Here is a 15,897-nt window from a genome sequence, read left to right as displayed (position 1 = left end):
CAAAGTATTGAGATGAAATACCGGATTACGTACTGGTAATGCTCTTTTATAGAGCCCACGACAGCACCCACTAGAGAGAGGGGATCCGCCCCTAGGAACAGGAAACCTACAGAGAGATAAAAGGGGCGGCCCCCCCTCGCTCCTCAGTTGTTTTACAGAGAATAGGAGGAACCGCCGCCAGGTTTTAGTTAACAGGTTCGGGTATATACATATATATACATATTTACAACCTCATACTATATCTTCTAATATTTACACCTCACCAAAAAAGCACCATGTGCAACTATATACAGAAAAGGGAGGGATGTGAACGGGTGCTGTCGTGGGCTCTATAAAAGAGCATTACCGGTACGTAATCCGGTATTTTCTATTCGCCACGACAGCACCCACTAGAGAGAATTGCAGAGACTATAGACTGGGTGGGTTTACTGAGTCAAGGACCGATACACCAAAAGTTAGATCAGAAGCAGAGGATAGATCTAATCTATAATGCTTATAGAAGGTATTCGGTGAAGACCAAGTTGCAGCCTTACATATAAGGTCTATTGGCACATTTGCCCTTTCTGCCCAGGAAGTCGACAAGGCTCTTGTAGAGTGCGCTCCCACATGCATTGGAGGATCTTTCCCTCCAGCCTTATACGCCAAGATTATTGCCTCTCTGATCCAGCGAGATAATGTGTTCTTTGTGACTCCGGCACCCTTGGTTTTACCCTGAAAAGACACAAAGAGAGCCCTACTCTTCCTCCAGTCCCTAGTTCTCTCTAAATAGGCTAAGACAGTCCTTTTTACGTCTAGGGTGTGAAGTCTTTCTTCTTCTGGAGTTGAGTGGTTCTCATAAAAGGTAGGTAACAGGATCTCCTGGGATCTATGAAAGGTAGAAGCCACCTTAGGGAGATAACAAGGATCTGTTTTTAAAAGTATCCTATCTGATGTTACCACAAAAAAGGGAGGATCTATAGATAAAGCATGAAGATCACTTACTCTTCTGGCAGAAACTAATGCCACTAATAATACCGTTTTTAAAGAAATATTTTTTAGTGAGGCTGCATGGAGAGGCTCAAAAGGTGATTGAGTCAATGCATTTAGGACTATCGATAGATCCCACTGAGGGACCCGAGGTATGCTAATTGGTCTCGATCTCTCACAGGCAGATATAAACCGAGATATCCATTTATTACCTGCTACATCAAAATTAAAAAGAGCTCCTAAGGCTGACACCTGTACTTTCAGAGTGCTTACTGAAAGACCTAATTCCAGACCTTTTTGTAGAAATTCCAATATTGGAAATATAGGAATATCAGCGGAAAGTTGTGTAGTATGGAATTGAAGGAATTTCCTCCAAATTCTAACATAAATCCTGGTAGTTGAGGGTTTTCTACTTTTCATCAGAGTATCTATTAACCCACTAGAAAACCCCCTGAGATTTAGTAACTGCCTTTCAAACTCCATGCAGTTAAATTCATGCCCTTTGCCTGAGGATGAAGGAACGGACCCTGAGAGAGCAGGTCCTTGGATTGAGGCAGAATCCACGGGTCCGACACTGACATCGCCCTCAGCCATGAGAACCATGGCCTTTTGGGCCAGAATGGGGCTATTAATAGAATTCTTGCTCCTTCTTCCCTTATTTTTCTTATTACCAAAGGTAGTAGATTCCATGGAGGAAAAGCATATGCCAGGTCGAAAGTCCAGGGTACTTGGAGGGCATCGAGTATGTCCGGCTTGTCCTCCCTGTTTAGAGAGGCAAACGCCCTGACCTGTCGGTTGGCTCTTGTGGCAAACAAATCTATTTGAGGAATACCCCATTGCGCTGTTATCATTTTGAAAATTTTTCTGTTTAGCATCCATTCCCCTTGATGGAGGGTGTGACGGCTCAGAAAATCGGCACGAAATTTGTCTGTGCCCCTGATGTGAACTGCTGATAGTGATAGCAGATGACCTTCGGCTAATTCCATGATGTCTGATACCAGCTCCCTGAGTCTGTCCGACCGCGTACCTCCTTGATGGTTTAAGTAAGCTACTGCCGTGGTGTTGTCGGAGAACACTCTTGTGTGAGAGCCGCTGAGCTGAGGAAGAAAGTGAAGTAGGGAATAATATATCGCCCTCAACTCTGACATTCAAAGAACTATCCAGTTCCGAACTAGACCAAAGATCCTGAACCCACTGATCCTTAAAATGTGCCCCCCAGCCTTTAGGACCAGCATCTGTGGTCACTATACTAGAGGGGGAAATTACCCAGAGAACCCCCCTTGAAAGGTTTTTCTGATTTAACCACCACTTAAGGGAGTGTAATACTTCCGTTGTTAGATAAACTGTTCTATCCAGACAGCCTCTATTCTTGATGTCTTCCTCTAATATAAATTTTTGTAGAAGCCTAGTATGAGCCTGAGCCCACTGGACCGCAGGAATACACGATGTCAGAGAACCTAGTAATGACATGCTCTGTCTGAGTGACATACTACGATTTTCTATTGCTAAGGATACCTTATCAACTATGGAGAATTTCTTATCCTCAGGCAGCTTACAAATCTGGTCAGCTGAATCTAGAAGGAGCCCCAGGAATTTCTGACACTTAACAGGCTGAAGTCTAGATTTTTCCCAATTAACCAGCCACCCCAGGGATTGTAAGGAAATCACTACTTCCCGTAACCTCTGCTCACACTGTAGGGGGTCTTTACCCACAATCAATAGGTCATCTAGATATGGAATGACTAAAGTATCTTTTACTCTTAGGAAAGACATAACTTCCAATAGCAATTTTGTGAAAACCCTTGGGGCCATGGATAATCCGAAGGGCATCGCCTTATATTGTAGATGACGAATTTGTCCCTCTATACAGACTGCTACCCGAAGGAACTGCTGGAATAAATGATGTATAGGAATATGATAGTAAGCATCCTTAAGATCCAATACTACCATGTAACAGTTTGGAAATAGATTCTTTATGGCTGAACGAATGGATTCCATTTTGAATGTTTTAGGCCTTATAAAGGAGTTCAGCTTTCTTAAATTAATTATGGTTCTGAAAGGGCCATCCGGCTTACTAATCAGAAACAAGGGAGAATAAAATCCCCTCCCCATCTGGGAAGATGGGACTTCCACTAGGACTTGTTTGCGTAGGAGGGTTTTAACCTCTGTTTCAAGCGCCTCTTGCTGAGGCCTGGATCTTAAGGTGGTAAGGAGGAAGGAGTCCGGTGGAGTTCTAATAAAGTCTAATGTGAGGCCTGAAGATATTAATTTAATGGCCCAATTATTTATTGTTATCTCTTCCCATTGTTGCCTAAACTGTTTTAATCTTCCACCCACTGGAGGAATATAATTACTGGAATTTGTCGGCTGGCTTGAATGGACGTTTATTAAACAGGTTTCCTTTTTGTTTAAAATCCTTATTGTTCCATCTGTCTCTGAAGCCTCCCTTCTTTCCGAATGGTGGCTTCCTGAAGGCCCTTCTGTAAGATGGAACAAAGGGATTAGGGAATCCTTTTTTCCTTTCACCTGCCTTCGTGAGTATATCGTCAAGGACTGTTCCAAACAGGTACTCACCCTGACAGGGTATGGCACATAATTTGGATCTAGATTGGGCATCTCCTTTCCAGTTTTTTAGCCATAAAGCCCGCCTAGCCGTATTGGAGATATTAGCTGTTCTGGCCGCCAGTCGTAGGGAGTCAATAGAGGCATCTGATATAAAGGCAGCCGCACCTTTGATCAAAGGGATAGATGCTCGTAACTTCTCCCTGGATACACCATTTTTAATATTTTGCTCCAGCTGATCCAGCCAGACTAACATTGACCTGCCAGTACATGTGGCTGCAATTGCCGGTTTGAATGCCGTGACACAGGCCTCCCACGATTTTTTAAGGAGCGCATCTGATTTTCGGTCCATGGGATCTGATAAGGAACCTGCATCTTCCACGGGCAAGGAGAACCGGCGAGATGTAGATGCAACTGCAGCATCGACCTTTGGTATTTTGGTCCATGTACTCAAATCTTCGTCATCAAAGAGGTAGCGCCTCTTACAGGGTATTGGTACCAACCCTTTTTGACCTTTACCCCATTCCTTCTTAACGAGGTCCTTTATGGCCTGGTTTATTGGAAACACGTGGCCTTTCCGTTGGGAAAGACCAGCAAACATGATTTCCTGTGGTGTTTGGGGTTCTTTTGACTCAGATACCCCCATCGTATTTCTCACCGATTTAACCAAGTTGTTTATGCCTTCAGTTGGAAAGCAAACAAAGTCTTCTTCTCAGTCGAGGGGTTCAAGAGAGGCCTGGATGTCTTCCTGGAGCAGAACAATATTGTATCATACAATTATTAGGTTCTGTAGAAGGACGTAGATCTGGGTATTTATTATGATGGAATATAGGCTGAACTGGATGGACAAATGTCTTTTTTCGGCCTTACTAACTATGTTACTATGTTACTATGTTCTTCCCCTGAAGAATCAGATAGTTGAGAGACATCAGAGTCGACCTCCCCACTCTCTGCTGACGTGTCAGCTCTAGGTGAGGATACTCTTCTTTTCTTTTTCTCGATATTAATCGAGGAAGAACCGCCCCCTAACGACTGAAGTTCTTCCCGAATTATGAGCCGTATCTCATTCATTTTCACCGATTCCTCCTGCCGTAAGGTGTTATCTATACATGCCTGACATAGACTCTTAGTATAGGAGTCAGGCAGGGGTTCGGTACATATAGCACATTGTTTGTGCTTACTCTTCCCCGTCCTCTTTGCCTAGAATAATACAAGCAAAGGAATCAATATATGCTTCAGTGAAGCTATGTGTACACTCACCCAGCGTATTAATTTTACCGGCTGCGGGGTTGCCTTAGTTTGGGATGTGGAACGGGACGATTTCCTTCCCGATTTATCAGTGGAGTCACTTATCTTAGAGTGTCCACTGCTCTTTTTCCTGGTTTCGCTACTAGGTACTAGTGGCTCTTCCATGGAGTGCACACGGACCTCCTCTTGGGACGACATAATGCACACTGACTGCACTTCTAATCCTGACCTTTATAGTGTAGCCACTCCTGCATACATCCCCTTTCCTAAAATTTTTTTTTTTTTTTTACACTCACAAGTCCGGCGTCCGGACACTGGGATCGCATGGGGGAATCCAATATGGCGGTTCCCCCGGAAATGGTCCTCTGACACCGCGACCCCGGAAGTTCAAGCTTCCTTCCATGGGACGCCGACGCTACTGCGCATGCGCCCGCGTCTGCTGCATACCGGAAGCGCCCTAAGCGCTGCTTCCCACACCATGTCGCCTCTTACCTCTGGAGGGAACGGAGGGAAGATTCCGCCCAGGGACGCCGCACCGCTGCTCAGCTCCACTTAGGAGGGCATTACCGCAGGTATCCACACTGCGCCGTGCATTCATTAGCACTTACCCAACGGTGTCCCAGCAGGGAGACCGTTGGCACTTTCAGGCTTCCCTGTCAGCCGCACCAGATGAGGGGGGAGCCCGCAGGAACATTCCCCCGACACTGTCCACCTGCTCTGGGACCCCTGTCGCTCAGCAGAGTCGGTACATGCGGTAGCCCAGGCAGGCCTTCCTCTTCTTAGCCATAGAGTTTTCTCTGTGGGTTCCCTTCTAGGAACAGGAAACCAACTGAGGAGCGAGGGGGGGCCGCCCCTTTTATCTCTCTGTAGGTTTCCTGTTCCTAGGGGCGGATCCCCTCTCTCTAGTGGGTGCTGTCGTGGCGAATAGAAAATTTTGTTTCTGACCAAATACTTATTTTCCACCATAATATGCAAATAAAATGTTACAAAAACAGACAATGTGATTTTCTGGATTTTTTTTTCTCAGTTTGTCTCCCATAGTTGAGGTCTACCTATGATGTAAATTACAGACGCCTCTCATCTTTTTAAGTGGTGGAACTTGCACTATTGCTGACTGACTAAATACTTTTTTGCCCCACTGTATATCAATGATTGACTAATTATTGGATACATGCAACTTAATTATTTGACACTGGACTTCGTGTCTGCCAGTTTTTCTCCATTTTTTATTCATATCTTGTTGCTACATCGTATGAACAAATAAAGCCTTTGTCAAAAATACAGTTACGAGTGTGTGAAATCTTTATTGTAGGTGGCATACCTTCCTCTGTTTTATTGCCTTATGTTAAACTGAAAATCCTATACTCATATTTGACAGTAGAAAAATATTAATCTCCCATAAAATATTTGCTATAGGAGGCACCGGACCTGATTAGCCAATGGCCTCTTAGGTCCCTCAACAATGGCTAGCTGCCACTTAGGACATTACATGTCACCCATCCAAAAACAACCTGCTTGTTAGCAAACCTACTGATGGCCTTACGCAACACACTACAGGGATGTCCCTCTACAGACAACCCCTGTTAATATGGGAATTTTATAGACGGGGTAGTCTTGTACGACAACCACTTTACAATTTAACACACAGCTCCAGATGGTCAAATTTAGTCAATGACTGATGAACTATATCCAGATTATCCCACGAGGTAAACCGGTCTCTCTCCTTTTGATGGACAACATGGAAGTTAAGAACACGAGAGCAACTTAGCAAATGCATTAATAGGGAAAAATACTTAAGCAGTTTACCAATTTAGGTCATTAAAACACATAATTCAATGCTACAAGTGATTAAACATGTCCTCCGAAAGAGATCTTCATCTACACACACACAGTTATTACACTAGAAGTCTTACTTGAGCAGTTCCAGGATACCAATCACAATATCATTCACATAGCAGAATCCAGAAGCCTAAGATAAAATGGCAGATATCAGTATAAGATATACAAATATCAGAGAGCTCCTAATAATTTTATATTCTCTGAATTTACCTCAAATTTCTTGGCGTGGTGAAGTCCTCCGGCCCAGTTAATTGCAATGTCACAAATCTGTGCACAAACAAGTATAAGAATGTTATTATAAAGTGATATATACATGCTGTAGTGATTCACTCTCTTATGTAGGCAGTGTTCACACAGCCACTGCATTCCTGTGTCAAAACAATGTGACGTTTATTTCCACCGGTTGCACAACACTGAAAAGCAAAACCATAAACACAAATCTCTAGCTTTGTCCAGGTGCTAACTAAGCAAAGTAGATGCCTTATGGGCGTCTAAAGGTACCGTCACACTGAACAACATTACAAATATAACGATAGCGATCCGTGACGTTGCAGCGTCCTGGATAGCGATATCGTTGTGTTTGACATGCAGCAGTGATCTGGATCCTGCTGTGACATCGCTGGTCGTCGCTGAAAGTCCAGAACTTTATTTCGTCGCTGGATCACCCTCTGACATCACTGGATCGGCGTGTGTTCACTGGTAACCAGGGTAAACATCGGGTTACTAAGCGCAGGGCCGCGCTTAGTAACCCGATGTTTACCCTGGTTACCATTGTAAATGTAAAAAAAAAAAAAAAAAAAAAAAAAACACTACATACTTACATTCCGGTGTCTCACGTCCCTCGCCATCAGCTTCCTGCACTGTGAGCGCCGGCCGTGAAGCACAGCGGTGACGTTACCGCTGTGCTGCGCTTTACGGCCGGCCAGCGCTCACAGTCAGTGCGGGAAGCTGACGCCGGGGGACGCGACAGACACCGGAATGTAAGTATGTAGGGTTTTTTTTTTTTTTACATTTACAATGGTAACCAGGGTAAACATTGGGATACTAAGCGCGGCCCTGCGCTTAATAACCCGATGTTTACCCTGGTTACCCGGGGACTTCGGCATTGTTGGTCACTGGAGAGCTGTCTGTGTGACAGCTCTCCAGCGACCACACAACGACTTACCAACGATCACAGCCAGGCCGTATCGCTGGTCGTGATCGTTGGAAAGTTGCTGAGTGTGACGGTACCTTAAGGATGCGATAACTATGACCACTATTATCAGCCCCCAATTGTACATTTCAGAAAAAGCCTTCTTAGATTAACTGCGGTAGACCTGTCAGGCATAAAGCCGGACTGATCTGGATGTATTAACTTAGAGAAAACACCCTTCAATCGGGTTGTAGTGAGCAAAGAGGTTGGATGATACGATTCAGGCAGTCGTAAATCTTTATCCTCCTTTGGGATTACCACTATTATGGCTTCCCTCATTGAAGCTGGCAGGATTACCCTATTCTTAACCTCCTCCAAGACCACTCTTTGTCTGGGCAACAACACTCCCTCCATCTCTTTATAGATTTCGGCTGGTATTCCATCGGCTCCTGGCATCTTGCCCCTTGCCCTTAATGCACGGCTCAGTTCTTCATCCGTAATAGGGGCCTCCAAACTTTCCCTGTCCTCATTCAGCCTAGGTAAGACAAGACCCTCTAAAAGTGCCATATTTTCTCCCACTGATGGGACCACCCCGGAGGAGTACAGATCCGCATAGAAGTCCATAAAGACCTTTAAGATCTCGGAGGTCTCCGACACTTTTGTACTGTTGTCAAGTACCAATGAATGTACGAATGATGTACCCCTCCGGGCAGAAGGCACCAAACATATACCCCACCACCTCCCCTTCCTGGTAAAAAGCTAGTCGTTTGAACTCTCTCTTCCTCCCTGCCCTCTCCAAAAGAATTTTATCCATATTATTCTGGGCTTCTTTTAGCCGTTTACCAGCCTCAGGGGTACCCAGTGTGACCAACTCATCTTCAGCAACTCTCAACATTTCCCTCGCAGCATTCTCCACCTGCTTTGACCGCCTCTTACATCTACTGATATCCCTAAACAGCAAACCTCTCAAATATGCCTTCATAGTCTCCCAAATAGTAGGTATATCCGTCCTGCCCTCAATCTCAAAAAACTCCTCTACCTCCCGCTGTATGCTCTCCAAATTCACACTATGCAACCAGTTAGGATGGATTTTCCACTGTCCCCTGCACCGGGCATGTGTCCCCATTGGCCGCAACTCCACTTCCACTTCAATCGGATTATGATCCGAGAACGCCCATGACAAAAACCTCACATCCCCCACCACAGTATCAAACATGTCATTTCCGAGCGCCATATCTATTCTGGATAGAGTATCATGAGCCAGCGAGTAGCAAGAGTAGCCCCTCTTCCCCAACATATCGCACTCTCCACAAATCATACCAATCTCTCGGACATATGTTCCAAACACCGTAGTATGGCCTTCCGACCTGTTCTGTTTTTGTTTCTGTTCCAGAAGTCATCACATATGTTATTGAAGTCTCCAATAATTAAAAGCGGCATCGGATCTCCCCATCCAATTAGTTCCAACACTTCTCTAATTTTTTTGCTAGAATAAGGAGGGGGAATATACATTGCCACCACGCACATCAAGACCCCAAACATTCTGCTTTTCACTACCACATACTGCCCATCCACATCAACATGCACCTTCACCTCCTCGTAACGCACACCTGTTGGGACCAATACCGACACTCCCCTTGAGTACATAGAGAAGCTAGAATGATACGTTTTCTGTAACCAGCGCCTACATAAGACATCGACCTCCTCGCGAATCAAGTGTGTCTCTAGCAGACATATCAATGAAGCTCTTTGGTCTCGAGCATATTGTAAAACTGCCGCTCGTCTGGTCATATCCGCTAGGCCTCACATTCCAACTAAATATTTTAATACGATCCCCCATCAAGTCCAGAGCTTGATGCGGTGCCCACTGCTAGTCAGAATGGGTGCCGGAGTCCAGTGGACACCTCGTCAAGCTTCGGACTAAATCAGCTCCTAGCACAGCTCAACAGTGGGAGCGCGACATTATTCCTTAAGTGACTGTAACCAGGTTTATTCTGCGCTGTTACCAAGATCCATCCATTAACCCTCTCAGTACGTAACTGAAGAAGGTCAATTAGACCGAAACGTTTTATTGGTACTACACAGTAAAAAAATCAAGCCATGCATTTAAGTTGAGTGCCAGGTTCTTTTACACTTTCCACAGCAAAGACTTGTCAGAACCTCAGCAACAATTGTCTCCTTTAGCCAATTTTCAATAAACTTTCCCCTCAGATTTTTCTGGCAGACCCACTATTCGGATGCTGTTTCTTCTGGACCTGTTTTCTAGATCCTCATTTTTTGCCACCAATTCTGATATCTGTTGAACAAACTTTTTCTCTGCCTTTTGTAGTTTTACAACATGATCCTCCGCAGTGCTCACCCTCTCTTCCACCTCTCCCATGCGTTTGTCCACTTACTGTATGGCAGCCTTTATCTGTGTAATCTCCCCTTTAACTTCCTTCATCTGAAGGGTCAAGTCATTTAGGGATTGACTACATGAGGACAAAAGAATAAAAACATCCTTTAGGGTCGGTTCCCCTCCCACTTCCACTTCCTTAATAGTCTCTGCTGCTGCAGCCATGCCACCGTCTCCCTTCCCCTTCTGTACCTCCTTCACTCCTTGACCGATCGTCTCGTCCTCGTCCTGCTCTCCTTCAGATGCCTCTTCAGCAAGTGCCTGTGCCTCTTCCCCACCGTCCACCCGTGCAAACTGTTTCAGTTTTGCTGCAGCCTCCAAGTGCTTCTGGCAAGCAGCGTTTGCTTTTTCAGGGTCCGCCCTGGCCGCGGCACCATCTTGGATCCCGTCAGCCTCTCCTGCGCCCGTGTCCTTTTGTCTCCTCCGAGTCATCTCGTCCTCCACCGGGGGTCTCCGCAGTGCTCCTCCACTCCCGAAGTCTTCAGCCAGCAGGTACGGCACAATTTGAAGCAGACAACGGTGTCTGCACAGGATTATATCGCTGGTGGCTGCGGGAGCTCTCTCCTAAACGTCCGCTCACATGGCCAGCTAGGACATGCCCCAACTAAACAAAGTAGACCCTGGCTGCTCATACACGGCTGAGCTAGCACCAGCTTGGCCAAACAGCAGCTATCGTCTATAGCAACCAGTGATTCTTGCAGTTTGGTGCATACAGCCTGTGAAGTCTCTTCTCAGAGATTCTGGCTTCTCTCTTCAACACCAACATAATCCACTATGGTCAGCCTCCCCAGCTGACTGACTATGGTGAACACCTAGCCTGGTTATATGGAGAGCTAGCAAGGTGCACCTACTCAGACCACGTAGAGCTAGGATTTAACCTTAGCTTTCCTGGCTGGCTTTGCTACAATACTAAAAAAAAACATTTAGCTAAAATTGTGAGTGTTGGACAGTCGGCAGGCATTTCTTCATGAACGAGCAGATGGCACATACAGCAACCTTCCCAATCACTGAATTGTGCAGCTACACAGGTCTCTCTCCCTGCTTGAAGCTGATCTATCTGATGGGTGCAGGTCAGAATAAGATTATAAAAGAGGCCTGTAGAGGGCCATGCTGCTCGTCCTAGAGAGCATACCACAGAGCTTGGGTAGCAGGACAGAAAAGTCTTAGTTACTTACCGGTAACAGGATTTTTCAAGAACCATGAGAGCACAAGAGAGGCGATTCCCCCTTCAAGGACAGGAAACCTACAGGCATAAAAGGGCGGCACCTCTCTCACACATCAGTTGTATTACAGATCACGAGAGGACCTCCAATGGTTATTGCAAATACAAATTTTACCCGTACCACAAATTACTATCATAAATGTGAACTTATACACTAGTGAAGAAAGTGACAGGAGGGAATATGAGGGTGCTGTCATGGGTTCCCAAAAAATCCAGTTACAGGTAAGTAACTAAGACTTTATCCCATGACCGCACCACAAGAGAATTACAGAGAAAAAAAATTCAGTGATGAACCATAAGCCTGGAGCACCCTTCTTCCAAAAGGTGAGATCGGAAGAGGAATCCATATCCAGACTATAATGATTATGCAAAGTGGAACGAAAAGATCAAGTTTCTGCCTTACAGATCTGCTCGATTGAGACGACCGATCTCCCCTCCCAGGAGGTTGCCACGGCCCTTGTGGTGTGAGGCTTCAGCCTTTCTGGAACTACTTTGCCACTTGCAGAATAAGCTAAAGAAATGGCCTCCCTAATCCACCTAGCTATTGTGGGTTTTGAAGCTTTGAGCCCCTTTCAGGGTCCCTGGAAGGACACGAACAAAGAACTACCCTTTTTCCAGGAATCAGTAACAGACATCTAACATCTATCGTATGAAGCTTCTCTTCCTTAGGATTCTTTGGGATAGCACTAAAGGAAGGAAGAATTATCTTTTGTAACCTATGAAACTGGGATGCCACTTTAGGAAGGTAGAATGGATTTTGATTCAAAAAATGACCCTGTCTTCCAGAAACTGAGTGAACGGTGGGACTCTCGAAAGGGCCTGAATGTCACTGACTCTTCGGGCAGATATTAAAGCCACCAGAAGGGCTGTTTTATGGGAAAGAATTTTTACATGTTAAATCAATGGGCTTGAATAGTGACTGACATGGCTGTTAAGACTAGGTTTAAATCCCATGGAACTTCTATTTCTTTTAAGCTGGGCCTAAATGAAGCCCTAATAAATCTAGATACCCAATAATTCCATGCCAGATCAGTTATACAAGGCCTCAGAGTTGACACTTGGAAATTGATGGTGCTGGTGGCTAGGCCTAGTTTGAGGCCTGTCTGCAGAAATCCAGAACCCAACCCACTGGGGCCCCATTCTCAATCCTTGATCCCGAGGCAATTAGAAAATTTCTTCATGTCCTCGCATAAACTCTAGTTGAGGAAACTTTCCTACTTTGAAGTAGGGTGGTGACAAGATTGGGAAAGAAACCCCTTTCTATTAACAGAATCCTCTCAAATTCCAAGCAGTCAAATGAAGGTTGGTACTTGTGGATGGAAAATTGGTCCCTGAGATAGGAGATTCGGAACCTCCGGAAGGACCCACAGATCGGTGATCAACAATCCTCAACCAGGAGAACCATGGTCTTCTGGGCCAAAAGGGGGCGATTAAGATGATCCTCGCTTTGTCTTCTCTGATCTTCCTTGCCACCAGCGGAATCAGGGTTATTGGAAGTAAAGCCTATGCCAAGTTGAACATCCATGGAACTAAGAAGGCATCAACCCCCTGGGGACCTACTCTGGGATTCAGAGAACAAAAGTTTTTCACCATCCTGTTCAACCTGGTGTTAAATAGGTACATGTCCGGACGGCCCACATCTGCACTATCTGGCTGAACATGGACTGATTTAATTCCCACTCTACGGGCCTGAGTGGATTGCAGCTTAAAAAGTCTGCTCTGATGTTTTCTCATCCTCTTATATCAAGAACTGTTGAAGACAGGAGATGATTTCCCGCTAGTTGGAATAAGCGATCTGTCGCCTCGATTAAGGGTCTTTATCACGTTCCTCCCTGATGGTTGATGTAGGCCACTGTCACCTGCTTGTTGGATACGATCCTGATATGATGATCCTGTAAGGGACACAAGGAGTTTTCTCACTGCTAACTCATCCGCAAGCAATTCCTTCAGGTTTGATTAAAAACCTCTCTCGTCCTCTGACCAAGTCACTTGAATTGCTATGTCTTTTAGATGAGCCCCCAACCCCTGGGGCTCATACCCAAGGTGACCCCTGAGAGATCTTATTCACCCAGGGAACACCGCTGGACAGATTAGTGTAATTCAGCCACCAAGGAAGGGACTGCACTGATGACGGAGATCACGCCATTCTTCCTTTCAGGTGCCCTCTAAGGAGAATGTCATTTCTTAATATGTCTCATTGTAAGGCTCTAGTATAGAACTAGGCCCACGGGATTGCCTGAATACAAGACATCATCGAACCTAGAAGGGACATAGCACTTCTAAGAGACATGTGGGAAACTTCAGGGCCTTTAACACTAGGCGTTGGATGCAATCTATTTTAAATGCCGGGGAGACGGCATTCCTGCACCTCAGAGTCCAGCAAAATTCCCAGAAATTTAAGGTTCAAAAGTCAACCCAATAGCTCTAAAGTGGATATTACCCTTTCTAGCTGAGTAATGCAGTGTCAGGCCAAACTGCCTACCACTAGAAAATCATCCAAATAGGGGACAATACAATTTTTTACCCGGAGATGGGGCCATGACCTCTGTGACCACTTTGGTGAAGACAATTGGGGCAATCGCGAGGCCAAAGAGGAGGGTGCTAAACTGGAAGTGTCTAACTACTCCCCCACGGACAACTGCAACTCTGAGGTACCTGCTGGTGTTCTACATGTTTAGGCACATGGTACTAACAATCCTTCAGGTCTAAAACTATCATGAAGCAATCTGGGAACAGTAATTTTATGGCAGATTTTAGAGATTCCATTTTGAAAGGGCATATCTTATGGAATGTAATAAGACCGTTCAAATGTATTTTTGTCCTAAAGGAGCCGTCTGGTTTCTTAATTAGAGAGGGGAATAAAACCCCCTTTCTCTAGCAAGGGAACCTCCAATAAAACTGCTTTCTGCACCAGCTCTGAGACTTCTGTCTCTAGGACCTGCTGCTCTGCTGTGGTAGACCGTGAGGGAGTTACCATGTCCCTCCCTTGCGGGACTGATTGGAACTCCCGTCTTCAGCCCAGATTTTATCACACCAAAAATCCTATTACTCCCTGATATTTCTTCCATGGCCAGGAAGAAGGACAAATGACTAACCCCATCTAGGCTGAAAGTCTTTGGCCCAGCTTTTTGGAATCCTGGGAGAAGGTTCTGAACATGAAACCTCTACTTTTCTTCTTCCGGTCTTCCCATTTGTGTTAATCTCTGTAGGACTTCGGCAAACCTTCTTTTACTGAAAAATCGCTTGTAGGATGGGATGAACAAGCTAGAATTATCTATTGTTAGCATCGCCAGCCTTTTCCAGAAGATCATCCAAAGCTAGGCCAAACAGATATTTCCCCCTCACATGGATTGGCGCACACTTTTGATCTAGCCTGGATGTTCCCTGGGCAGCATTTCAACCATAAGGCTTTACGGGCCGCGTTTGAAAGTTATGTGGATCTTGCTGCTAAACCGACCAAGTCCGAGGAAGCATCTAACAAAGGCTGCAGAAATTCGTACCAGCCGGACAGGATGTTGTCTCTAGATGTCTTATTCTTCAACTGAGTTTCCAGATGGTCCAACCAGATCATTAAGGATCTGGTTGTACACTTAACAGTCACTGTCGGTTTTAGTTCTCCCACTGACGTCTCCCATGTCCCTTTCAGGAAAGCATCTGCTTTTTTGTTGAGGTGATCTTTTAAATTTCCCAGTTCTTCAAAGGGGAGACAGGATCTTCTAGAAGCCTTTGCTACGGCCGCATCCAGTTTTGGGGCTTTCTCCCAGTTTGATGTGGAAGGCTCATCAAAGGGATATTTCCTATTAAATGATGGGGTAAGGGAGCCTCTCCTTTCCGTTTTTTTCCATTCCCTCTGTATCATGGCGTGAATCCTTTCGTTCAAAGGAAATTACCTTTGCCTCTTTTGGTACAAGCTTCCAAACAATGTCCTCAACTGATCTTTCGGGCTTGAACTCTACTATCCCCATCGTGGTTTTAACCACTTTAACAAGCTTGTCCATGTGAACTATAGATAAACAGAGAAGACCTTGCCATCCGAAGAGGAGGAGACCGACGAAGAGGATTTGGAGGAGTCGTCATTCTTATCTGAGACACTATACACATCCGACTCAGGGGACCTACCTTTTTATTCTTCTTTCCCTTATGGACCTCTCCCTGGGAAAAGGACAAGACTGGCAAATTCTCTCCTGGTAGTAGTCAGGTAATAGATTCCTGTGAAGTGCACACTCCTTGTGCTTAGACTTTGCTGTCTACTTCTTTCCCTAGCAACAAAAATGGAAGAAAAGAAGGAGAAGACTACATCACCAAGTGAACTTTCATGAATATCATTTACCAGTGTGTGGCAATCGAATGGTACCGGATTATAAGGGGAACACATCTCAGGAGAAAGACCATCTCAGGAGGCAGAAGACTTGTCCACTCTGTTTGGAGTTCCTCTGACTGAATCTGCCACTACCTGCAGAATTTCATCTCTCACCAACACTGCCGAGACTGCTATGGGGATGATGCCGTTCTGTTTGCTGCTGGGTTTCTCCG

The 15,897-nt window shown here is 45.3% G+C and overlaps 1 protein-coding gene across 2 annotated transcripts in view; it reads right to left on the bottom strand.

Annotated features, from left to right (window-relative positions):
• The window catches only part of HDAC3 (histone deacetylase 3), a 96,506-nt gene that overhangs the window by 51,935 nt on the left and 28,674 nt on the right, over positions 1-15,897 (bottom strand). For both annotated transcript variants that reach the window (XM_069763698.1, XM_069763699.1), the window contains 2 exons: positions 6,826-6,882; positions 6,690-6,745 (listed from right to left, as the gene is read on the bottom strand). In XM_069763698.1, the coding sequence (XP_069619799.1) occupies positions 6,690-6,745; positions 6,826-6,882 (113 nt within the window). The remainder of the gene's footprint in view (positions 1-6,689; positions 6,746-6,825; positions 6,883-15,897) is intronic.

Source organism: Ranitomeya imitator, chromosome 4 (assembly GCF_032444005.1).
Source record: "Ranitomeya imitator isolate aRanImi1 chromosome 4, aRanImi1.pri, whole genome shotgun sequence".
NCBI lineage: Eukaryota > Metazoa > Chordata > Amphibia > Anura > Dendrobatidae > Ranitomeya > Ranitomeya imitator.
Note: the sequence above shows the minus strand (reverse complement) of the source record. Positions and strands in the feature narration are given on the sequence as shown.